The 27677-nt window shown below is 39.1% G+C and overlaps 1 protein-coding gene across 23 annotated transcripts in view; it reads right to left on the reverse strand.

Moving 5' to 3' along the window:
* RIMS2 (regulating synaptic membrane exocytosis 2) overlaps positions 1-27677 on the reverse strand; it is a 786041-nt gene that overhangs the window by 325137 nt on the left and 433227 nt on the right. For 15 of the 23 annotated variants that reach the window (XM_043507443.1, XM_043507442.1, XM_038389642.2 and 12 more), the window contains 4 exons: positions 27069-27168; positions 26430-26553; positions 18874-18920; positions 17391-17503 (listed from right to left, as the gene is read on the reverse strand). In XM_043507443.1, coding sequence (XP_043363378.1) covers positions 17391-17503; positions 18874-18920; positions 26430-26553; positions 27069-27168 — 384 coding nt within the window. Of the gene's footprint in view, positions 1-9137; positions 9186-17390; positions 17504-18873; positions 18921-26429; positions 26554-27068; positions 27169-27677 lie in introns of all 23 variants that reach the window. The other 8 variants (XM_043507439.1, XM_043507441.1, XM_043507440.1 and 5 more) reach the window with 1 other exon arrangement.

The following is a 27677-nucleotide window of genomic DNA, read 5'->3' on the forward strand; positions in this document are numbered from 1 at the left end:
TCACTCGATCACAGACCTAAGAGTGGCTATCCTTCAACAAAAAAGCTTCAAAAACAGACTCCAACGAGAGACTGCTGAATTGGAATTAATTTGCAAACTGGATACAATTAATTTAGGCTTGAATAGAGACTGGGAATGGATGAGTCATTACACAAAGTAAAACTATTTCCCCATGGTATTTCTCCCTCCCACCCCACCCCCCACTGTTCCTCTGATATTCTTGTTAACTGCTGGAATTAGCCTACCTGCTTGTCACCATGAAAGGTTTTCCTCCTTCCCCCCCCTGCTGTTGGTGATGGCTTATCTTAAGTGATCACTTTCCTTACAGTGTGTATGATAAACCCATTGTTTCATGTTCTCTGTGTGTGTGTATATAAATGTCTCCTCTGTTTTTTCCACCAAATGCATCCGATGAAGTGAGCTGTAGCTCACGAAAGCTTATGCTCTAATAAATTTGTTAGTCTCTAAGGTGCCACAAATACTCCTTTTCTTTTTACATGAATGACTGTTAAGATAATGCCCAATCACTCACATATTAGGGCTGGTCTACACTACAGGGGGGCGGGGGCAGAATCGATCTAAGTTACGCAACTTAGCTGAAGTCGACATACTTACATCTACTTACTGTGATGTCTTCACTGCAATGTGTCGATGGGAGACACTCTCCCATCGATTCCCCTTGCGCTTCTCATTGAGGTGGAGTACCGGAGTTGACACTAGAGTGATCGGTGATTGATTTATCACATCTATACTAGACACAATAAATCGACCCCTGCTGGATGGATCGCTGCCCATCGATCCAGCTGGTAGTGTAGACAAGCCCTTAGATTGATCCTAGTTTAAAGGCACAACTTCCAGGAAATCAAAGCTATTCAAAGTACCTACCTACACATAAATGTTTTCTCTAGCAGGTTCATCCTGTTTGCCAGCACTGATACATTGGCAGTGCGTACATTGTTATACTTGATTAAACTTGTTGATATTTGTGTGATAAATTGAAACTGCAAGGTAAGGAAGAACAGGAGTTCACAGCCAATTCTGGCTGTCAGGCTAATTAAAGATGGTGAATGGGAAATATGTTTAAGACTATATAATTTCCCAGGAGAATGTTGCCTAACAGCACTCGGTATGCATTAAAAAACTTCACTGGGAGTTAAACTGAAACACAAAGATGTGAATACATCAGCGTTCAAGATACAGGCTTGTACTTTTCCAAAAATGGTATAACCAGCACAGATCAAGAAGGAGGATGCAAGCACAAGAGAAACAGGAACCTTTTTGTGCAGTGAAAAAATAATAATGAACAAAAATTCTGATTGTTGGGAGCATAAATGAAGGTTACTTACCTGAAACTGGTGGTTCTTCGAAATGTGTTGGCCCTATGTGTATACCACACCTGTGTATGCATGCACACACCACACCAGAAATTTTAAGTAAGCAGTGCCTGTTGGACTGTACATGTGCAGTTCTCTTCATGCTCCAAACTGAGAGTATAAAGGGCAGTGTGGACCGATGCCTCTCCAGTTCATTTGCTTATCACAAATCTGGCTATGATCCACAGCAGAAGTGACAGAGGTTGGGTATTAGAATAGGGACCACACTAGCAATAAGGGATCACAAAGCAATAAGAAGTATAGGTGTCTTTCTAATTGCTTTTGTTCTCTGTAGATAAAAGGCCAGTGCACATCAGATGTCTAGGGAGTGAAGCCTTTTTTCCTCAGCAGCAGCATGTGGTTTTGGAAAAAATACCAGTACGAGGATGATTTGATTCACAGGAAACTACAAAACTACTTTAGGGGTGACTTTTGGGTGGAGGCGAAGAGACACCTTCTCTTTATAAAAAGATGGCAGATTTGCCATGAGCATTGCCAGCTCACTCATCCTTCTGGCTGACTAGGAAGGCAACTTTCACCAAGAGATGGGACATAGAGCAAGTGGCTAATGGTTTGAATGGAGGTTTGGTGGGAACTGAAAGAGCAATGTTGAGGGCCTACTGAGATGTTGGCTTCACCACCGATGAAAAAGATCTAAGTTCATTCAGCAATCTAGTGATTGCACGATGAGTGCAGACAATGTGGTCCTTGACAGGAGGAAAAGCACTGATTGTTGCCAGACGGATCCATATGGAACTGATAGACAAACTCGATGTCTTAAGGATAAATAGGTAATCTAGGATATCAGGGATCCCAGTAGACTCTGAAGACTCTCATGACCAAAAGGAGAAATGTTTCCATTTGGCTGAATAATATTTCCTGGTAGAATCCTTCCTGCTTTGGTTGAGAACGGATTGGTAACTTGAGCACTCCATCCAAATATCAGGCCTTGAGTTGTAGTGGCCCTGAATTATAATGTTTGATCATACAATTGTGCTGCATCAGCAGATCCAGAAATGGTCAGATGTTGGTATACAGACAGGATGAAATCCTCAGGAGGCCTGAGAACCAGAACTGCATCTGCTATTTGGGCACAATGAGCATGACCCAAGCCCTGTCATGAGGGATATTTTGCAGGACTATAGCATCAGTGGGATGGGAGGGAAGCTGTACCTGAGGTGGTCAGTCCAGGGTAACAGAAGGGCATTGCTCTTCAAGCCTTGGCCCAGAGTTGTTCTGGAGCAGTATGGGTGAATTTACTGTTCCCTTGTGAGGCAAAGCAATCCCAGAACAGAGTTTCCATTGGTTGAAGATCTCATTGAGAACAGAACCATGAATCTTCTATTCCTGGTCTGTTGAAAAATGTTTGCTGAAACTGTCTGCTAGTGAGTTCTGAGTGCCTGGTAAGTATACTGCTGAGAGAGTTATGTGATGTCTGATATACCAGTTCCAGAGGTCAAACGTCCTTACACACAGGGGGAGGGATCTCGTCCCCAACTATTGTTTATGTAGAACACATTAGTCATATTTTCTGACATTACTTGGCTATGTCAGGATCAGATGATTGGGAGGAATGCATTGCAGACCCGACAGACTGCCCTTAATTCCAGTAAGTTGATGTGCATCCTGGCCTCTTAAGAGGTCCAGGTGCTTTGTGCGGTGTGATTGTTCATATGAGCTCCACAATCTCATAGGGAGACATCTGTGATTATAGTTACCTTGGGCATAGGTGTGAGAAAAAGAATACCCGCCCAAACTTTCTCCAACTTTGCCCACCAGGAAAGAGAAGCCAAAACCTTGGTGGAATTGTTACTTTGGCATTGATGTTGTCTTTTTCTGATGAGTAGATGGACTAATGCCAGGTTTATAGGCAGCTTAGATAGAACTCAGCAAATGGTATAATGTGGGTGCATAAGGCCCCGAAGCTGAGGAAGGGAAAGGCAAGCCCTGACTGAGGTCAACAGTTTGAGGGTGACCTATTTTATTAGATCACTCATAACATATAATCTCTTGATGGGAAGATAGGCTCTTCCTGTAGTCAAGTTCAGTGTTCCTCCTATGAAGTCTATCAACCTTGTAGGGGTTAAAGTAGACTTTTGATGGTTGACCCAGACTCCTAAGGAAGAGAAAAGATGGAGTAGGAATCCTATTGCCGACTGGACTTCCCTGCTGGATCTGCCCATCAGGAGCCAGTCTCTGAGCTATGGAAAGATGGTGAAACTGTTTTGTCTCATCCAAGCTGCCACTGCTGAAAGGACTTTTGTGAAGACTCTGGGTGCTGCAGCTAGCCCAAATGGAAGAACTCTGAATTATAAGCGGTCCTCCCTAATGAGGAATCTAAGGAACCTTCTGTGGGAATAGTCAATGTCTATATGAAAGGCCCCAAACCAAGTGCCGTCTTCCAGAAAGAGGATTATTGATGCCATTGTGATCATGCAGAATTTTAATTTTTGGATGAAAACATTAATTTGCTGTAGGCCAAGAATCGGTCTCCATCCACCAGATTTCTTGGGGACCAAGAAATATGGGGAGTAGAACTCCTTCCCCTCATATCGAGGGGACATCATATCGAGGGGGCCACTTTCTGGAGAAGAGAATTTTCCTCTTAACGTAGAATCTGCTCATGAGAGTGATCCCTGAAAAGGAGGCAGTAAGGGGTTTGTGGTGAAGAGGTCAGATAAACTCAATTACATAGCCTTGGTGGATGTCATCTAGAACCCACTTGTCTGTAGTTATTGTTGCCCAGCTGAGGGCAGAGTGGATAAAAAAGCCACCAAAGGTTCAGGCTGCAATAAGGCATGCCATCCGTGGTGGTACACAGTCCCTGAGCATACCATCAAAAGAACTGCTTGGATAGTGGGTGGAGTTGGAGGTGGTTGTGCAAGTAGAAGAAAGCATACATCTGGGTCTTTGTGCCCTTTCTTTCTTACATGGGGGTTCATATGGGCATTGATGCCTGAGGAGGAGGTCTGAGTCTATAGTGTTGCTTGTGATGGTGTCTCTTCAGGGCCAGGGTGTAAATTCCCAGAGAGAAGAGGATGGTTGTAGAGTCTTTTTGAGTGTGTAAAGACTCGTTGGTCTTCTCACTAAAGGGGTTAGACTTATCAAAAGTTCCTCAATGGAATTCTGGACCTCCCTGGGAAACACTGAAGATTGCAACCATGACTCATACCTCATGACTAGAGCAGTGGTGATGGGTCTAGAGGCTGTATCATCTGTGTCTACTATCATTTGACATGATTTCTTCACCACCAGCCTGCCTTCATCAATAAGGGCTTGAAACTGGGCCCAGTCTACCTAGGGAAATCTGTCTTTAAAGTCTGCAAATTTGGCATAATTCAGGAAATTGTATTTTGCTAGCAATGCCTGATATTTAGCAACTGTAAATTGGAGACTAGACAATGAATACTTTCCTACGCAATAGGCTGAAGCATTTAGCACCTTTATCAGTAGGGGGATGCTTGGAGAACTGCTTCTGGACCTTTCTGTAGCCACTCACACCACTATGAAGTTGGGCACTGGATGAGTGAATAAAAATGCTGCCCCTTCAGCTGGCATGAACTTTTGTTTCTCAGCTTTCTTCTGGTTTGGGGTACAAGAGGCTGGGGTGTTCCACAGCGAAATGTCAGGTTCCAAAATGGCTTGTTTAACTGGAAAGGCCGCCCTTGAAGAGCTAGAAAGCTGGAGGGTATTTCGTAATCTCTAATGTGTGTCCTGGACATCTTCAAGAGGAATCTGAACTTCAGTAGCCACCCTCCGCAACAACTCCTGGTGCTGCTCATGGTCATTGGGTGGAGAGGGAGATGATGGAACAACTGCCTCAACAGTGAGGAGGGTGGCATACCCATTGGAAACATTGGATCTGGCTCAAACTCCTCCTCTACAGATTCTGACATGAAGGGGCAGAAGGAGAGGGTCAGAAGGAAGGGAGAGGAGGGTCAGTGTGATTCTCGCCTGGATCCGGATGCCTCTATATGATCCCATGGGCAGCAGTAAGAATTGATGGGAGAGATCAATAAAAGCTCTGCTGGTGAAAATCGATGTTTCAAAGGAGTTGCCCTATAATTTAGTAATGCCAAATAAGGGTCTGTATAAGACTCCTCTGCTGTCTTTAGTAGTCTTTTTATTCTCTTAACAACATTTTCCATAAGCCCATTAGACTGTGGGCATCTTGGACTAGATGTAATGTGCTTAAACTCAGATTTTCTTGCAAAACATGAGAATTTATAATCATCAAATTGGTCCATTGGCTGACATGACAACTTCTGGTATGCCATGTCTGGCAAAGATAGATTTGATACTCACAGTAACATGTTTTGCACTAGTGTTCTCAAATCCTGTTATTTCTGGAAAATGAGAATAATAATCCAGAACCAATATATAATTCTTGCCAGCATAAGTAAACAGACCCATGCCTACTTTGGACCAGGATGACAAAATTTCTTCATTTACCATCATAGGCCATTTTATTTGGTTATCTCTGTATTGTTGACATGTTTCACAAGCTTTAATGGATTTTACTCTATCTGTATTAACTTGTGGCCAGTATAGAACATTTCTAGCCCTCCTTTTGCATTTTTCAATACCCATGTGCCCTTCACGTATCCGATATCGTACACATCTTTAACCCTAACAGACTCCCTAAGCCTGAGTTGTTCCAGCCTTGCTCTTGCTCCAGCCCTGTTCCTAGTCCTGCTCCAGCCCTGCTCTCACTCCAGCCTCACTCTGGATTCATAATCCCAGTTCTGACCCTGGCTCTGACCACTAGGCTCAACGGCCATGGCTCTGACCACTAGGCATGATCATCCCCATTACAGTTGTACAGGCAGGTCTTCCCAGTCGGAATCTGAATGGGGTCTCTTGGGCTGCTCCATGAGTGCTTCTGCATACCAAGCTCTGGTCCCTCATGAGTTCGGGGAGGGAAGGCACTGCAGATACTGAAAACTGGAGGTGATATGAGCCTCCACAAGGCAATAAGAGGCAGTGCAGGAGATTATCATTGATAGAGAAGGAACAGAAGCAGGAGACACAGTTCTTGAACCCCTGAACTCTTGGCAAAGTCCCTCTTTGAAGAGAGAAGCTCCCTGGAGCAGGAAGAACAAAACTAACTATGCTAGTGTGCTAAACACAAGAAAATACTAAACTGTCAAAAACTATTTACAGATTGTATTCATAGGTTCACAGTAAAGGAAAATCGAAGTAGACATGGAGGGTTCCAACTCAGGCCATGCAGTGATAAGAAGGAACTGGAGAGGTGTCTATCCATACTGCCCTTTATACTGTTATTTTGGAAAATAACTGTGCATGTGCAGACCAATGGAAACTGCTTACCACAAATGTCCAGACTCAGGTGCATGGTGTGCATACATACATAGCCATGTGTGGAATACACTGAAGTAGCAGGTTTTAGAGAAGCAGCTGTGTTAGTCTGTATCTGCCAAAAGAAAAGGAGTACTTGTGGCACCTTAGAGACTAACAAATTTATTGGAGCATAAGCTTTCGTGAGTGAGCTGTAGCTCACGAAAGCTTATGCTCCAATAAATTTGTTAGTCTCTAAGGTGCCAAACTACTCCTTTTCTTTTTATTGTAGTAGTGAAGGTTAAAAATATACCCAGGGACTCAGGGGATAGAGAGAGAGTGTGGTTGTGGTGAGAGGTGGGAGGGTGTGGGGGAAACAGTGGGGAAGCTGACAGTGGAATCAGGGGCAAACCCAATCTTTCAGAATGATTAAATGAATAGGTATTGACAGTGATGTTGGAACATCCCTGAGATCTGTACACTAATCCAGATTAATCCATTTACCTTCCTACTGAATATGGGCATATTGGGAGGCATGATTTTTTCTCTCATGTTAGTTAGGATGATGTTGTCAAAGCCATGAGTATAAGCTTCCTGAGAACCATGCCAAGCAACATTTGACTCTTTGACCAAAATTATACTCTGTAGAAGGATACGCAGAGAGGTCTGTAAAGGCTCCATGGACAATGTGCAAAAATAAAATTTCATCTGAATAGAGCCCTTAAGTAGTAGAACTGTAATAAATAATCAGTGTTGGAGATGCTTATTCCTTACACTCTCATGTAATTTGCTGTGTATGCTGTATACAGAATTATTGTTATTTTTACTCTCTTAATAATGAGTAACACGATCATTTGATCAAATGAAGATACCTTTCATTCTTCAATTAAATAAATTATTTTAAATGGGATTTATATCAGGATTTTGTCATATTTAATGTAATTTAAAATGATGGGCTACCACATGTGCTTCTAAATTATAATACTTCATAAAATCATGGAATTTAGGATTATTTTTGCTTTTCAATTGAACACTTGCTTGTCAGATGAAATTGCTAATTCATAGTTTCTTTTGAAAATATCTAAGCAGAAGAGAAACATAAATGAATCATTTAAATTATACATAAGGTAGTGGCCAGTACTTGGCCTTCCTGGGCTTTTAACAATTTGTGTTTGAATTTGTTTACAACTTTTGTTTTCCATTTTGATTACCACCTTCATAAACCACCAATATCATTCACATATTAAAGGATCTGCACTGAAATTCTTACTAGATACCCAGTACATATCAGTAGCACATAATAAGAATAATCATTTTAAACAATATTACAAAGCTTTTAACCTTTTGCTCCAAATTTTTCTCACATTTTTATTTTGAACTTATAATCAGGCATTTATATATACCATTCTAGGGAAATCATAAATTGTTGGGAAAAAATTAGTCAGTATGCTTTGCTTATTAAACCTTAATCCCAGCCAAACCATTTTCTGCTGTTTAACCTATCTTGTGTAACATTTCCCTTCAAGTTAATACTATGATCACTTTTCCATTTCACTATGAAAATTAAAAATCTCACTCTCATCATTTGGAACCTTTCATTTTCACCTTTCCTGGGCAGTGATTGAACAATATATGTAAAAATTATACAATTCTCAAACAAAATATGAACTTTTCCATAAAAATATTTTGTAACAAAATCAGGTAATATTCTACATATAAAAAAATGAAAAACATGCACCAAACAACCGAAGCATTGTAACATATTAGTACAACCTACATTTGAGTTAATCTACAGTACCTTAAGGGTTTCCTAATGAAAAAAGGCAAACAACTTGTACCCAAATAGGACTGTAAAACTCAATAAACTCAATGATCAGAGGTAGACAGAAATTATTTTTAATTAAATCAGGTTTTGATTAAATCAACCTACTTTTCAAAATGCAATCACTGAGTATAATATACACAAAATTTATTTCTTTAGACAAGGTACAAATTTATTTGCCAATCTTCCACTGAAGGAACTACTATTAATTGGAAAATGCAAAAAAGGATGTGTTAAGTAATGATAATGAATGATTTAAAGAGACATCAACCTTGGTATAATGAGATCAAACATCCACAGCACAAGATTATTTACTACTTGTACAATATACATATGTATGTATGTATGTATGCAGAACACATAGCCATTATCACTGCTGAAACCTGTGTGAGTTTAAATATATATTACAAAAGTAGCAAAACTAAAGCTAATTGTCTCTTTAAATTTTAATTTAATATTTAACCCATGCAAAATTTTACAAGCTGCTCACAAGATGGTATGAAACTCATTAATATGGTTTGAAACAACACATTAAAACAATGGAAAACAGACCAAAACGTAACGTTTTCCTACTATGCATTTTCCAAAATAAACAAAAGAAAAGAACACAACTTTAGTTTCTATCAGGCAGACGAGGCCTTTACCTGAACCCTAGGAACAAAAGGCGTTGTTCTTCTACTAAGGCTTTGGCTCTGGTAAGCAAAATTAAAGAAAAAGCAATAAAACAAAACCAAAAAAGACAACACGCTGGAAACTAAAAGACCAAAAGTAAAAACAAAGACACACAACTATTACTTTAAACACAGCTTTACACCAAAGACATAGTTATCCAACACAAACTATTTTAATGCAGTGCATAAATTAAATCTGCACATATGTTACTGAAGCATGTCAAAACTCTGTGGTGAAATTCTGGCCCCACTGAAGTCAATGGAATTTTTGACCTTGACTTCAACAAAGCCAGGATATCACCCTGTATGCCTGTCTACTGATTACGCTTTCAACAGATTAAGAAAAAATATTAACTAAAGCAAAAAATGAGTACAGTGGGAATTAAAAGTGGAATAGAAAATATTAATTCAGCCTGAATATCTCTGTCAGAAAGCTTAAAGTGTGCACTGAGAGGCTAGAAACTAATATAGCAATACCAGGTTTTATTCCCCTTTTCCACAGTTTAAAGTAGCATTTGTACCAGCAGCCCTCATAAACGCTGTAGCAACCCTTAAACTGACATTGGAGCAGCTGGATATTAGCACTGGGGAAAAGGTGTGATAATGTATTTCCATTCCCTACCAGTCATGACAGGAATGACATATGGTGTATACAGAAAACTCTTGCATGAAATGAGTCCTGAAAAATTTAGCAATAGTTAGGAATCACACTCTGTACAATTTGACCATTCTGTCTCCTTATTGACACCTTACTCTGCAAGTAATCCCAAGGATTTCAGTGTGACTATTCACAGAGTAAGGTATTATCCAATAGGCTAGATACGGCTGTGCAGGGAAGTACGAAAGTCCCATTCACTCCACCGGTATAGGTGCTGGAAGTAGGGGTGCTGGGGGTGCTGCTGCACCCTCTGGCTTGAAGTGGTTTCCATCATATACAGGGTTTACAGTTTGGTTCAATGGTTCTCAGCATCCCATCTATAAAAATTGTTTCACCACCTCTGTTCATCAGTTGGCCCAGCTAAGACTGTTGCTCTACCGCAGGGTGAAGAAAGAAGAGACTACTTGTCAGCACTCCCTCCTGTAAGGGCAGAGAAGGTGTGGAGAGGGGCAGGGACTAGAAGGGTGGCTTTTCTTGCTGGAATAAGTTGCTCCATGAAAAGGGGAGAAGAAACTCACACCAAAGCAAGGGGGAGTCTGAGAAGAGTTGTGACTCTCTCAGGGTACATCTAACACTGGAACTGGTGGTTAATTTCCAGCTTGGGTAGACATACACACACTAGCTTTGGTTGAGCTGCCATGCTAAAAATAGAAGTGGCAACATGAGTGGTGGGCTTTTACTCCCCATGTACAAACCCAGCTGGGACACCGGATATTTACTCGGAAGGCTAGCCCATACTGCTACCCACACCCCTTGTTCTTTTAGCACACTAGTACAATCAAAGCTAGCGCACATACATCTATCTGAGCTGGAAATTACACCTCCAGCTCCAGTGTAGACATACCCTCTGTCACAGTTTGTCCCGTGGTCTGCTTCTGCAGTGGCACAGCTGCATACTATCTCTTACCCAAGATAGACTGTAAAGTTACTATCTAGCCCAATGTGAGTGAATGTGTCAGAATCTGGCTCCAACGTAAAAAATAGGATTTCAAGGTCTTCATGATTCTCCCACATTGTAACAATTTTAAAAAAATACAGAGTTCCTCTATTACATGTCTACTCCAATGTTTTTAGCCTCACAAACTGATCACAATCCTAAGAGATTGAATCGCTCCTACAATAAACTAAACACCCTCGACTCTCACTCACTGCAGTGGGAACTGAGAGCTGGGGTGCTTATTACAGGTTTGGTTGGGCCCTAGGTTAACAATGATAATCCATCACAGATTCTCCTAAAACAATCTTAGACATTACCATATGCCATTAAAGAACAATTCTAAAACACAGAGACAGCCTTTGTTAAAACAGGTTTTGTTTTTTAAAGTAATACCGCCTCCACAAATAAACCAACCAATAATAAATACCAACTTGTTCCAGTTTTTTTCCCTTCTTTCACTGAACCAATCAAATCGCATCTCCCTCAACAAACATACAGTCTATGCACATCATTATGACTAGTGCATCTATCAATCCCCTTTCCAGTATCCCACAGAAATTAACTTGTGATGAAATATACTTTTGTTATAATGTTTTTAATTGCTGAATATACATGGTAGATATAATGAGATGCATAGAGATATAATGGTGATCAACTGTATAGGCAAATAATCATATACTTTATACTCTTCTCTGCAGGGCTTCTCTGGTGCAATAGTGAGTAATTGTGATTTTACATATCTACTCATTTGTGAGTTGTAAAGAGCATATTTTTTTTCAATATTTAATTCTAACCATCTCAGGACTGTCTCCAAGTTATTCTTTTCATGCAGCACTGAAAAAATAGCAAGAATGTAGTAATGAAACAAACAACACCAAGGCCCAAATGCTGCTTTTTTGGAGCAAATGAAAGCAAACACATTTAAAGAAAAATAAGTAAGTGAAATGCAAAGAGAAAAGCAGCAAGTAAAGTGAATAATAATGAAAAAAATAACTACAACACATGTTACTTCCTGCAAAGAGGCCAAACCTCTGCAAAACATAGACAATAAATTATTCAAATAAATTAGCAAATGATAACATACACATTTTTTGTGTAACTACACAAATTAGTTTATATGAAATATGCATTTGAACTTGGTAAATATTTATGGAGATAGGAGTTTTTTATTAGGCAAGATGATCTCCTGCTGATTCTCTCAGCCTCTTGGTGGAAAAGTGAGGCTGGTAACAAGTTCACTCCCTAATGGTCAATTCTGGATTTACAGTATATCCCCAGAGGACGCAGCCTGTCTTACCCGTTACAGAATAAGTATAGAGACATTAGCTGCAACAAAGGGAAAATGAATGAGGATCAAGAATACACAAGGAAAGGGAATGCAAAATATAGGGTGACTACATCACACTCAAAGTTTCTAAATAACACTTATATCACAGCCCCTGAGAGATGAGAATCAACTCAGTAAACACTGCCCTCCAAAAACACACACTAAAGTTTTTCTTACTTTTGTTTGGGGTATTGGGGCAAACTGAAATGCATAAAGTTAGGAACCTAACTCCACATTTATACATCTAAATAATTGGCCCTTTTTTCTAAGGTGCCAACTAGTCCGGGCTTTTATTAACTTTAATGGAAGTTGTGGATGCACAGCCTTTTTGAAAATCTTGGGTACTTACTTTTAGGTACTGTGACAGGGTCAGGCTAGATGGCTAGAGGAGAGTAATAGAAGGCAGATATATTAGCCCTTAAGTAGGTCCCTTTCCCCTGGGTAAGGTAACAGGGAAGGTTCCAGAACAATCAGGAACCTTCTGGAGACAATTAAGACAGGCTGATTAGAACACCTGTGGCCGTTCAAGAAGCTGCTAGAATCAAGTAAGGCAGGCTAATCAGGGCAACTGAGTTTTAAAAAGGAGCTCACTTCAGTTTGTGGTGTGTGTGTGAGGAGCTGGGATCAAGACGTACTAGCAGCTGAGAGTGAAACCGCGGACTGTTGGAGGACTGAGGTGTACAAGCATTATCAGAGACCAGGAGAAAGATCCTATGGTGAGGATAAAGAAGGTGTTGGGAGGAGGCCATGGGGAAGTAGCCCAGGGAGTTATAGCTGTCACACAGCTGTTCCAAGAGGTACTCTAGACATCTGCATTCCACAGGGCCCTGGGCTGGAACCTGGAGTAGAGGGTGGGCCCGGGTTTCCCCCAAATCCTCCCAACTCCTGGTCAGACACAGGAGTCGTCGACCTGGACTGTGAATTCAGAAAAACGGCCAAGCTGAGGGCTGCCTTGAAGCTCCAAGGTGAGCAAATCCGCCAATAAGTGCAAGACGCACCACGGTAAAGCAGGAACTTTGTCACAGTACTTAAGTCTGAACATTTTGGCCAAGGAATATAGCAAGTTATGGGCTCAGGCAGCCTTCTTTGGTTTTATGTTTCTAAGGCCAAAATAAACCTCCAGACTCTTGGCTTGCCCAGCTACCCAAACATATACACAACATCTCATCCACGCTGATGCCAAAATACAGGTGAGAGCACACAAGATTTCACCCTCAGCATTTTAAAAACATTGTACACATAGAAGCATGCAGGAAGCCAGCATCAGGCATAGCCAAAGGAAAATGAAATCCTGTCCATAGCACTGCCAAAATACATACAGTAGCATGCAGGAAATCAACCTCATATCAGTACTTTTGCTTTGTTGGGGCTGGTTTAATGTGTGCAGTTATGAACATTTTTTGCTGAAAGAGCAAGCAATAAACCAGCCTGAAGATAGCAAAAATATATACTGTAGTCCCAAAATACTACCAATAAAAACTTTTAAAAGTGGGTAGTGGAGTTTGGATAAGCACACACAAATGCAGATATGTATCCAAACCATGCACACCTCTTACAGAATTACAGAAGCCTCCATCAATCCCAGCAGCCCTCTGTTACAGCACATCCTACAACACACTAACTACCCTGACAATATCTGATAGTGTCTACTGGTATGGGAGGCCAGGCAGCCTTCTATATCCTCCAAGAATTCTCCGAGAACAGAAAGGAATCCATCACCACTTTTCCTTTGACCTTCTCTCCTACCCAGACCAGCACTATCCCTTGCACTTATCCACACACACACTCCTCTCACAATGCTCACACCTCCAACAGCATCTTCATATATCCTCCTTCCCATATAGACCCTGGATTCTTCAGTATTTTCCTTCCCAACCAGACACCATGCCAAACTTATTCCTAGTGATTTTGGTCTTTCCCTCCCTCTCCAACATCTCAGTCTCTCCTGAGAGGAGTCAGATGGCTGCTCACCAACCTCAACATCTTCAGAGCACAGCTGATGGAAAAAAATAATTTCACAAAAGATGCTGAAGTTGCTTCCATTTCTCAGAATTAAAAATGGAACAGTTTTTCATTTTTTGCCAAAAAATAGCAAATATTTTATCAGAATTTTCAAAATTTCGATTTTTGTTGCCACTTGCTCCAACTTTGGAAAAATTACAGAAAGAAAGAAAGAAAGAAAGAAAGAAAGAAAGATGAGGCGAGTGAGGTAATATCTTTTATTGGATCAACTTATGCTGGTGAGAGAAGTCAGTCCAATAAAAGATATTACTTCACGCACCTTGTTTCTCTAGTATCTTGCGACCAACACAGCTACAACAACACTGAGTACAACAGAGAAAAAGAAAGATGCCAACTCTGTAACTGATCGAAATTTCCTCAAATTCTGACAAGTCAAGTTAGAGTGTTTCATTTCTCTTTTTGCCACTCTGTCACATTTCCAAAATTAAGTAACTTTTGGAAAACTACGGTGGGAAAGATGAAAAAAGAAAAAGAAAAGAAAAGAAAAAGTGTGTATAAAGGGGAATCCAATTGATATCACTGCTTTCATTGGAAAAGGGACAAAGGAGGCTGAAAGGGAAAAAACAAAAATTTTGACATTTCAATAATTTTAGTTTTCAAAAAACCAAAACTAAATTACAATTTCAATTTGAAATAAAATTAAGCATATTTCCATAAAGTTTTTTTACTCTCAAAAATGAAAATTTCCCATAAAATATTTTGTTTCTAATGAAACCCAATTTTTTTTTCTGGGAACATTTTTTAGTAGAAAAATTTTGACCAGCTCTATTTCAGACTAGGACAGCTGCCTGGTAAGTGCCACACCTCTTCCCATGCACTGAATCTTCTAGGGTGACAGCATACATCCCTATGTTCCAGGAAGCAGGGACTAAGCACAACCCACTACATCCCATCACTGAAATATAGGGTCCCTGTGGCAGCTGCAGCAAAAAGTGGGCTGCACAGGTAGCAACAAATAGGCTCTGCCAATCCATGATGATTGGAGTTGTGGCTGCCTAATACAACCCCAGAATACTTTATGGATAGACATACTCTACTTACATCTTTTTGAAGGAAAGTAAACTGAGGGTTGTAAGTATTTTCAGGTAGGGAGTGATCAAGGGAGATTTGAAGAAATAATAAATTTCATACTAATCATCTCCCTACCTTAACTTTCTTTCTGCTGGTAGCAAAAGATATCTGCCTTTCAGAAGTGTCCACTAATTTTAGGTACCCAGCTTAAGAGAGCTAGAGCTTGATTTGTAGAGATACTGAACACTTGCAGCTTTCATTTCAGTCAACTGGAGTTGTGGATGCTCAGTACTCTGAAAATCAGCTGCTTTATTGATTAAAGCAGGGAAACAGTTCATCAGTAGACAAAGAAAAAGTAAACTAAACTTATGGATGAAAACAAAAGACAGGAAAGAAGACTCTGTGTGACTCAGAGGGTTTGTCTACCACAAAGTAGGAAGAATTAAGTAGTTGCAGAAAAGGTTCTGTGAAAAATATTTGTGAAAGAAAACTCATTTTTCCTTGATGCATGATAGTACATAAGTCAGTCGCAAGAGGGCAAAGATTTCTCTGAATTCCTCCTAATGCCATTTGGTTTTATTTGAGGGGAAGACATTTTAAAAAGAAAATATTTAAAAGACATTTAAATGTAGACATTGAAAATAAAATTAATTAAAAATAGGCAAACATCAACCCTCAGTAATATATGTTTTTGACATTTATTTTTCTTTTGGTGATTTCTGCAATTGCAGTGACTAAATCAGACCATTCCTCCAGATCCCCTAATATTATCTCATAAGCATCCTGGGTTTTCATTATCTCAAAGTCTGACATCACAACAGTCTGGAGAATAAACAATATTACTCCCTCATCTCAAAAATCTCACCTTAAAGCTTTGCAAATTTTGTATTTAGATACAGAGGGGGATGTTTCTGGAGTTAGAAAAGCCAGGAAGTCACTCTTGTCTTGTCCCCTGCTTTGAGGCCGTAGCTATGCCCGTAATATTTTTTCTTTTCTACATATGATTGGCTAAGTCCTTTTTTATTTATGTTTTCATTATGTTTTGCTGTACTTCAAAAATTATTCTATATATTAATCCTTAAATAAAGAAACTTTAATGTTTGTATCTTTGATAACCCAAGTTTGTGTCTCCTTGTTCTTGTATTTTAAACTAGCGCAAATATTTTTGCAGTCTCTACACCTACTAGTCGCTCTACATTGAGGATATCTAAATCTCACTTTTCCAAATAATACAGTCTTGCAAAGTAGTTCAACAGCAAAGCAGTAAAGGAAATTAAAGAAAAATAGTTACAGATGGCTGTGCTGATAAGCAAAACAAATAATGTCTCATCCACAGCTAAAAAGTAGCAGAAAAGACTACTGACTACACTGGAAAAAAATATTCACTCCCCTCATCTCTACATACCATTGCATCAGTTTTGAGAATTTTATGAACACTTTCTCTAGATTCTGTATGTATTTTTATATCACACTGATCATCTACCTATAAACATTTTTTAAAAAATATAATGGTAAGATTTTCAAATGTGTTCAACAGCGGCCTAACTCTGCTCCCAGTGAAATCACCAATAGCTTCACCATTGATTTCAATGGGTATAGAGTTAGGCCAATGCTGAGCACTTTTGAAAATCTCACCCTAGAGTTCTAAATATCATTTGAGAGCATAAAAGCCTCCAAACCTTTAGCTTAGTCCAAAAATCATCATTTCAGAGGATGTATTTGTGGATTTTTTGGATGAGCTTTGGTCACAGTGAGGATGGGGAGAATGAAAGTGAGCACCATGAGGAATCAGTGGAGAGAACAGTACTCTTTAAATTGTTGAAAACATGGGCCAAATTTTTCACAGAGTGGATAGATGAGTATCTGCAACTTTATACACATAAGCACCTATGTGTGGATTTTTCAAGTATTAACATCCATGCATGCGGTGAAAAATTTTGTCAAATGCATGGGTAGGAATTATTGCTCAAAAAGTGTAGGCACTCAATTGCACATATACAGCTGGAGGCAAGATTTAGGCACATTTGAAAATTTGGCCCTATACGTCTCTGAATATCACTCTAATAGCTTAATGGATATATTTAAATTCCCAATAGATGCTGAAAAGGCTGCACTTTAAAAGGTATGCCCTGCCTATACTGAGAAACATGGCACTAAAGAAGAGAATTAGGTTCTTACAAGAACTTTATTTTACAGCTAGCTGGCATTTTGCATAAAAATTGTGTATGTTATAAAAAGCAATATGAGAGGATTAAATAAATGTTTACATACTGAAAGTTGTCCAGACAAGAACTGTGGAACATCCCTCAACATGCCAGGACTCATGGGAGAAGTCACGGAAATAGATGGTCGGTCCATTTTTTGAGATTCAAATGAACTAGAACCTGAAATTACAAATAAATATAATGTATAAAAATAATAACAATTAGCGCTTGTATTGTGCTTTATAGTCTCAGAGATCTATAAAAACATTATTTCTGACATATTACAGAACACAATTATAGCCACACATACAATAAACATGGAGTATACAGTGGTGAAAACTGGAACCTTATTTTAATATGTTCAGGATGACTGAATAGCTTGCAAGGAGAAAAGCAAAATGTAATAAAAACTAAGCTGTCAACATTCATGTCAAGCACATAGCATAAATAGAAAATTCCACTACTTATGACTGTGCGTTTGCTTATCTGCTGAACATCCTCAATTCCCATTGACTTCACCAGGAGTTCAGGGTCCTCAGCACATTGCACAAGTGCTTGGCTCCTAGTAGAATCAGACTCTAAATGTTGCTGCAATTTTTTTAAAAATAGCAGAATGAAGATGCTAGAGTTTGGGGAGGTTACGACAACTTCTGCAAAATGGGAGATGACATGTTTGTGATGTTACAAGTACAGTAAAAGGAAGATATCAAGTTCTTATACAATACAGAACATTGGATATTAATATCCCACATCTTACAAAAAAACATAACGGATTTTATTGTAAGGCTTAACTCACCAATGAAGAGTTATTGTAGAAGCTTGTTCACATTACTACAATTAAATTTGTGCCACCACTTTAATTGGTGGTGTTTATTATAACAGCACAGTAAAACAGCCATAAAAAAGAACTCCAGCTGAAATCTGATACACAAGGTCTAAGCCAAGCCACAATTTCTTTTTTCCCCAAAATATTGGTTTGGTCAGTTATACTGAATGGTCTAAATAAAACAAGTGTGCTTATTTCAAAATATCCATCTCCTAGGCCCAAGGTAAAAAAAATTTCATCAAAAAGAAAAGGAGTACTTGTGGCACCTTAGAGACTAACAAATTTGTTAGTCTCTAAGGTGCCACAAGTACTCCTTTTCTTTTTGCAAATACAGACTAACATGGCTGCTACTCTGAAACCTGTCAAAAATTTCATCAAAATTGTTTTGTTTAATAAGGTTACAGTTGAAATGCAAAACAACAAAGTACAGGAAATTAAACATTAGAATTGACATTCAACTCTTTATGCACACTATTTACCAATATGTTTTTCTTTTCTTTTTATTAAAGAGCAGCATGAGTTTATAAGAGAATGTCAACCTTAACTTTAAATTTCCTGACTTTTGATAGTTAAAACAGAGAGAGAAAGAGATAAAAAAGGTAGATAGGACAGATACGTAGACAGACAAAGAGACAAGAGTTACACTGAAAATAGATAACATCTTTTCATTTTGTGTTCACATAAGGGAGATTTAAGTTTTTCCTACTCAGTATATGAAACTTACTGGATTCCAGTTGTGCATGTGTACTGTCAGGTATTCTGGGAATATCCCTGTAAGTATGAAAAACAAGACAGTTGGATCCTTTATCTAACAATAGTATTAAAACTTCTGTTAACTATAACACATTTCAAATCACCGCTTTGAGAAAACCATATATCTACTGGCTATTGTCAGCCGCAGGGAATATTTACCTCTGCCCATTTTTACATATCTATCAATCAATCAATCAAAGTAAAGGTCTATGTAATCACTGTTTAATGAATGTAGCTGAGAATCCATAAAGTCACAGATACAGTGGCTGAGTAAATAAAATGAAAGAAAAAATACAATAATTCCAAAGTTAAGCACAAATTAGAACTGTTTGTTTGTTGTTATGATATAAACCACCTTAAACAAGTTGGGTCCTTAACACTGGTTGTCTCAGTGTGTCCATTACTAGCAATGGTCATGGCACTGATAAAATATTACCGTAAAAGTGCAAAATTTTGTTTGACAACAGGACAAATAGACAGGAACAGCCTGAATATATTATCTTCTAATATGTGATAACTATTGGCAATCAGTCTGGGTGTGAACACAGGTGACAAAAAACATACAGATCACAAATAAATTTAAGCCCAAGTAAGGGTAAGGATTTGATTTGAATCCCCAAACCAGGATCTTCATTGTGCAGGCTAACACAGCAGACGTAACTACTTAATACTGTTGCATGTACCTACTACTATATGAGGCAAAATGTCATGTCAGATGCAGCTCCATGTACCAATTATGTCATTTTGAAGCACTGATGTTCCAATGATTAAGTACCTCATTATGCCTACAGAACACAGATGTCTGTTTTCCCCAAGATGTGCGTGTATAACTTGCATTATATGCTGGTAAGAACAAATACTTTCAAAAGAACTATATGGCTATTTGGACAAAACAGGGTCAAATAAAGAGCTTCAGCTGTGAGTCAGACTAAAAACAACATTAAAATTAATTATTTGTGTTTAAATGTGCTTTTGTGTATATAAAAGAGAAAGTGCAGCATTAAAAAAAGTTTTTCTGGAAACATCTGGTATCTGACACAGTAAAACAAGTCTATAGTATGATTATCAAACACCCAATCTAGTAAAAAAAATTGTACAGCCTTACCAAATGCTTCTTGAAGTATTACAGATAATTAGAAATATACCCTTATTTAATGATGCAGGGATCTTTCTAAGTTCAGTGGTGCTGCAGTATCTTATAATCCAAATGCATCACAAGAGATGCAGCTGGCACAATAAATCATGTCTAAGGAAATGTTGCAGTCTATCATGTTAGTAAGTAAATGTATGTAAGGTACTTAAGGCTATTGTATAAAAACATATTCAGGCTTTCACATATTCCACAGCCAAAAAATTTACAGTGTAATCTGCTCCTTGCCTTTTGGCTCTGATTTGCGGTACAAATTCTAACCTGTCTTTTTTAGCACACAGGGTTGTGAATAAAACCTTGAAAATATGAACCAGCGTGAACAGATGAAGTAATGTCTTCCTGAGTCTGCAGATAGCTGAAACAAAAAATCTGAAATATATGAGTCTTCCATTCAGTCTCCCAAAATCTATAGCTTCCAAGTTCTGCGCAGCTACTTATGTGACATTCCTTATGGATGAGAATCACTGATGTTCCTCACCCACCCTGCCCACCAGTGGTGGGCTTAGGACACAGAGCTGCAAAATAGTTGGCAACTGTGACTGGGGTAGGTATGTGTTGTTGGAGAGTGTCTAGGTATCACAATTTAGGTGGGTGGTTATTTGGGTATTTCTGGAGTTGGTGAGAGGGTGGGTCTGAAGGTTGTTGGGGTAAGTAAGTCTGGAAAGGGGTAATGAGGGCAATGTGGTTAGCAAGTGTTAGGGGATATCTGAGATGTTGGGAGTCTGTTGAGGATTAGGAAGGTTGAGAAGAGGTTAGCTGGGGTCACTAATGGGCCCTTAAACATTTGTCTCCACCAACCTCCCCTTTCCTATTTGGATCCAGCAGGGAGAACAGTGAGTGGAGAAGCTAAAAGGATAGTTTGCTGCATGCAGAGCAGGCAGAACAGCAGCCCCCTACAGCTGGAAAAAGCAGCCGTTGGGATATTCCAGAAACCCAGCTGGCTATATGAGAATCCAGCCAAGCTGCAAGAATGCATTACAGGGCTGCCTGATGTAACATGTAAGATATGTGACACCTGGCAGCCCTAGAAACCAAAAGTGACCAATTTAAATTATCAACATTATTAACTGCTGTGTTGCTCACAATTTCAGTAGAAACATGAGGCCAATGTGCTTATCCCAACCTGTCTCCTATGCCTCCTCAGATTCCAAAAGCTCCAACTCTCCCTTACCAACTTTCCAACACCTTCATCTGACAATTTCTACAATACCGTTATGTGTTGTGAATTCAAAAGTTTGTGGCATATTGCAAATTGAAAATGAAGGACCAGTTTAAAATAAATTGAATTTCATATAAAAACAACATGGTACTGTACTGATTGTTCTCTCAGTTTCATATTGAGCTAAACAGTCTTTGGTTAATTTAAATGAAGCTGCTGTATGATTACTACTCTACTGTACCAGGATGCCACAGACTCTAGGGACCTAAGTAGCAACCTCCATTCTAGGAGACCACCCTAGAGTATCTCTAGTACAATTCAGCTATATATTTATTAGAACACTATCTTTAGTAGGCAATCAATTTTCCTTTTTTATTCAGCTCTTAATTTGCCATTTAAGGTGTGTTTCACTGGATGCACATTTGATAGGATACTTAATAAAATATACATGATGGGCCTTGGTTTAGAAAGTAGTTCTCAAACTTTCGTACTGCTGACCCCTTTCACATAGGAAGCCTTGGAGTGCGACCCCCCCCTTATAAATTAAACTTTTTTATATATTTAACATAGTTATAAATGCTGGAGGCAAAGTGGGGTTTGGGATGGAGACTGACAGCTCGTGACCCCCCCATGCAATAATCTCACAACCCCCTGAGAGGTCCCAACCCACAGTTTGAGAACCCTTGGTTTAGAGCTCTCACCTGCGTTAATATCAGGTACAGTTATTAACATTTTAAAAAACTGAAAAAAGCTTCTGTACTTGAGCAATAGCCAATTATCACTCAATAGCAGCTCATCCATTAGTATTCATTTTGAGAGAGTGAGAGGGGCAAGCCACATGCAGAACTTATTAATTCATTTAATTTGTGGAAGATCTTCCTGTATCTACCATTTTCCTCTCCTTTAGTACCCTAACCTAATGACAGGTTTCAGAGTAGCAGCCGTGTTAGTCTGTATTCGCAAAAAGAAAAGGAGTACTTGTGGCACCTTAGAGACTAACAAATTTATTTGAGCATAAGCTTTCGTGAGCTACAGCTCACTTCATCGGATGCATTTGGTGGAAAATACAGAGGGGAGATTGATTTACACACACAAAGAACATGCAACAATGGGTTTTATCATACACATACACATGTAAGGAGAGTGATCACTTAAGATAAGCCATCACCAGCAGCGGGGGGGGGGGGAGGAAAACCTTTCATGGTGACAAGCAAGGTAGGCTATTTCCAGCAGTTAACAAGAATAACTGAGGAACAGTGGGGGTGGGGTAGGGGGGAGAAATAACATGGGGAAGTAGTTTTACTTTGTGTAATGACTCATCCATTCCCAGTCTCTATTCAAGCCTAAGTTAATTGTATCCAGTTTGCAAATTAATTCCAATTCAGCAGTCTGTCGTTGGAGTCTGTTTTTGAAGTTTTTTTGTTGAAGGATAGCCATCCTCAGGTCTGTAATCGAGTGACCGGAGAGATTGAAGTGTTCTCCAACTGGTTTTTGAATGTTATAATTCTTGACGTCTGATTTGTGTCCATTTATTCTTTTACATAGAGACTGTCCAGTTTGACCAATGTACATGGCAGAGGGGCATTGCTGGCACATGATGGCATATATCACATTGGTAGATGTGCAGGAGAACGAGCCTCTAATAGTGTGGCTGATGTGATTAGGCCCTATGATGGTGTCCTAGATATGTGGACAGAGTTGGCAATGGGCTTTGTTGCAAGGATAGGTTCCTGGGTTAGTGGTTCTGTTGTGTGGTGTGTGGTTGCTGGTGAGTATTTGCTTCAGATTGGGGGGCTGTCTGTAAGCAAGGACTGGCCTGTCTCCCAAGATCTGTGAGAGTAATGGGTCGTCCTTCAGGATAGGTTGTAGATCCTTGATGATGTGTTGGAGAGGTTCCTATTTCCCCATGTTATTTCTTCCCCCCTCCCACTCCACCCCCCACTGTTCCTCAGATATTCTTGTTAACTGCTGGAAATAGCCTACCTTGCTTGTCACCATGAAAGGTTTTCCTCCTTCCCCCCCCCCCCCCGCCCTGCTGCTGGTGATGGCTTATCTTAAGTGATCACTCTCCTTACAGTGTGTATGATAAAACCCATTCTTTCATGTTCTCTGTGTGTGTATATCAATCTCCCCTCTGTATTTTCCACCAAATGCATCCGATGAAGTGAGCTGTAGCTCACGAAAGCTTATGCTTAAATAAATTTGTTAGTCTCTAAGGTGCCACAAGTACTCCTTTTCTTTTTACCCTAACCTATTATCTTAAGCCTCTATATTAGGCAACTCATTGTGCAGTGAAGGAGAACTGAATATAGCTCTCACTGAAATATGTCAATACACTTTGAATGTCAGAGTGGGTCACTTAAGAGTTCCACAAGATGCTGTCTTTCTCACGCAAGCCAATTCCCAGGATCTGCCAGTCTGGACAGCTCTGGCAAAAGGCAAGGTCTGAACTTAAATTTATCACATGGCTGAACAATGCACTGCCATGAGAATGCCAAAAGAAGCCCCACAGTCTATCTTAATAAACAAACTGAGAGATAGACCTTGGTGTCAGTGTAGTTAGAAAGGTCCTGCAGGTACAATGTGAGATATTGGTGATTTTAACTGAATTAATGGCCTTTTAAAAGACTTGGTCAGGTCTGGAACCTCAACTCTGAATCCTTTCTAATTCTACATTGATTATGATTTGACTCCCATTAACAGAACCTAGCCTTATAGATTTGTGTCTGCTTGGATTCAACCCAGTAAGATGCATGTTGTCCAGTCACAATCTCACTGTGACTGGAAATCTTCCAATACCACCTGACAGAATGATATTTCCAACACATTAGCTGGAATCTAGTAAGAAAAGTTTGTCAGATTTAAGTATAACCAAAACTGAACTATAATACAGTTTTAGTCTCAAATTCCAAACAGTACCTAAATCTAATCTGGATCTAGATCCCAAAACAGCCTCCTTGGCCTACCTGTAGATGAGACAGAGAATTAATCATGTGCGGGCCAAGTAAGTACCTGAAAAGGGAAACCAATCATTCTGAATTAGGACCTCACCTATAAACCCACTCAGATTAGTCACTGGAGTACTGGGGATGAAATACCCCATCTCCTCTGACAGGCCTGCAGCAACACACCCTGCCAGGGGAAAGCTAATAGGAGTCTAGCATGCAGAACAGGCACCTCAGCTCTGCCCTTGCTCAGTTCTTCGGCCAACGCAGCACACTGTTGTTGACATGGGGAATGAGAAAAAAGAAAAGGAGGACTTGTGGCACCTTAGAGACTAACAAATTTATTTGAGCAGATAAATGTCTCTAAGGTGCCACAAGTACTCCTTTTCTTTTTGCGGATACAGACTAACATGGCTGCTACTCTGAAACCTGTCATCATGGGGAATGAGAGTATCTTGAGAACCTACATCATCTTCCTAATGCAATTACAGAAAAATTGTTCTGGTGACAGCATATGTGGTGTCAGGGTCAATAAGGGGACATCATGGGGAGGGGGAACAACAGCAGAGAGGAGATGGAGCACTGGGAAGAGAGGAGAAAGAAGACACACAATGATAGGAGAGCACAAAAAGAAAAGAATGAAATGAATGACTTAAGTTTGGGGTGGGGATTGTATTTTAGTATCTTTAGGCTGCCACCATGAATTATAATGCTAGCTGAAAGAAACTGAGAAAAAATGTGAATCCTCCCCATCTGAAAAAGTGTGGATGTTAGTGTATGCCTTATTATTAATGATCATTTTTACAACTTCCCAAAGTGTCCTAGGTTTTTTACTGAACAAACAGAAAGATCTAGTCCTTGCCTTTTGCAAACTAACATATATGTAAGAGACATTCTCCCACCTTATAGACAAGACAGACATTAAAATTTTTGATCGTTATTAAGTTAAGCTTTAACACAAAATATCCTCAAATTAAACCCATACAAATACTGTAATATGAAACTGAACCCACATGGAAATATCTCAACTGAAATATCAAACCATATTACATTTTTTCTTTGGAACTTTGGTTATTCATCACCATGACATTCAAAGATCACTAATCTGTAGTTTGAAGCTAGAGGAATTTTGTAATTATAAATTCAAAACCAAAGAGATATCATCAGATACACAGAGCTATATGAAACAACATTAGATTCAATACAAATTATGCAAAGTCATATACCTAGGGAGAGGAAATAAATTAGGGAGGTAATAATGCCCCTCTTCACAGACATGTGGAATAATTCATATACTACTGGTACTCACAGGCTAGGAAAAATATAAACATAATAGAGAAAATAAAAAGGGCAAAGAAAATGATATAAGCATGGAAGAAGAAAACATATAAGGAGAAAATGAGGGAGCTAGGAAAAGGAGGACATGACCACCATCTGTAAATACCTTTAAGGAATTGTATAAATGAAGGTAAGGAGTTATTCACAGTCTCTAAAGACAATAAAGCAAAGAGAAATGGCCTGAAGTTAAGAAAGAAAATGTTTAGGCTAGATATTATGAAATAAGTCTCAAAGGTAAGAGCAATTGGGCAATGCAATACACTAAATAGGAGATGGGAGAACAGTTTAGATAAGACATTAGAGTTAATTATGTACTGAGTTGTACTAATGCTTCACTGAGGTATCCCATGTGCTAGATGCTAACCAATCATTTATTAGACTGTCTATTCACAGCTGAGCAAGAAGAAATCTGGTTTCATTACATGAGAGAATACTTCCTATGCATTATATTATCATTGTACACATTCTGGCAAAAACTCTACATTGCAGCACATCAGGAAATGGGTCCGGATTCATTATGGGTCACACTTTGACCGATCCACGTATGGGTACAAAAGTGTGGAGCAGAGACAAGGAACAAGTTGCTTCCCCTAAGCAGGAGCCAACAATAATTGCAGTGCCAGTACTGCCCTGGACAGGGATTTGCCATCCATTGAAGAGAGCATATTCTGGATCCTCTCAAGAGGTGATGTAGCAGGTATGTCCAACCTGTGCATCAAGAAGCTCCAAAACACCTCCTGGAGCTCTCTCGACCACCTCCCATTTGAACCCATGCCTAACAGGGACAGTTTGGCCCTACATTTAAGCTTTTTGATTATAGAATGTTGGCTACCATTTTATAATCTGTATAAAATCTGCATAATATGTCTTGGGTCTAAAGTGAAATGTAACAGCACTTTATTTTAATCAGTAAGAAAATATAGAAAACAACTCACCCAATTGGCCTTGAAACGACAAGCTCCACTTGTGGTTCAGGCTTGGATTCTAAAATGATGTTATATACTTCCTCAAAGGTGGCTCCTTGCAATAGCCTTCCATTCCATTCTAACACTTCATCACCTGCAATTGCAGTAATAATTATCTTCTTAGGAAAAAAAGCTAATCCTATGAACTGCACTGGTAGTGACAACCTCCCTACTCTACTAAAAGCTTTCTGAATTGTGCAATTTGTACTGTAGTGTCTTAAATATAGGAGTGTACTTGTAGTGTCTTTAATATAGGAGAGGTCTGGAGAACTAAAAGCTTCCCATACATCATCTTTGTTTGGATAAATATCAGCAAAATATTAATATTACAACTAAGACAACTACTGCCTAGTAAAACTAACACAGTTATTCACCAGATATGGCATGTTGTGGTGGTGTTTTTTGTTTTTTTTAAAGTTAGTTGCTTTTTTGGAAAAATGTGAGAGCTGAGAGAGCCTTTAAAAGTGGCAACATAGATAATCTAGTGACTGAATGTAGGGCTTGATGTGAACTTTCAAATTTATCAGCTGCACTACTGTCGCTCATCACATTTAGTATGCATAATTACTTCAAACTAAACTTATAAGAACTTCTAAAGCAGACACATACCTGGTCTAAGATGTCCCACTGTATCAGCTAAACTTCCTTTTTTTACTTTGGTGATAAATGCACACAGCCGACCAGTTTCAGTCATCTTTCCTCCTACGACCTGTTTGGAAGAGAAAAGCTTTCACATAAATAGAATTATTTGTAACGATTCAGACTTTATGGCAATATAAACAAAATAATTAGTTGATTTATTTTTTTTAAAATGCAGCCTAGGTGAGGTAGATACTGGTATACATAAGAAAAACCAGACCCCTCAGAATATTGGCTGACTGGCTCAGTTGACATCTACTCTGGATATTTAAGTGGTTTAAAGATAATGCAATGAAAATATAGAATTTTAAAGTTTATAAACTGTATGGTTCATGTAAACAGAATAAGCTTATAGTCTCACAGCACTGGAAACTGTTAACCCCCCCCCAACATTTAATGTACCAATGGCTAGATGGTTTACATCAATAAAAAAAATATGGAAATCCTAGTGTATGCTGTTCTAACTGCATGCATACAGCTCAGATTGGTATTACAGGGTTTTGGTTGCAGGTATTCAGAGAGACTATACTTCTTAATTTGTAGCTGGAAGGCACAAAATTCATTGCTATTAACCGAAGA

The sequence above is a fragment of the Dermochelys coriacea genome, chromosome 2, assembly GCF_009764565.3.
Source record: "Dermochelys coriacea isolate rDerCor1 chromosome 2, rDerCor1.pri.v4, whole genome shotgun sequence".
In the NCBI taxonomy this organism is placed as follows: domain Eukaryota; kingdom Metazoa; phylum Chordata; order Testudines; family Dermochelyidae; genus Dermochelys; species Dermochelys coriacea.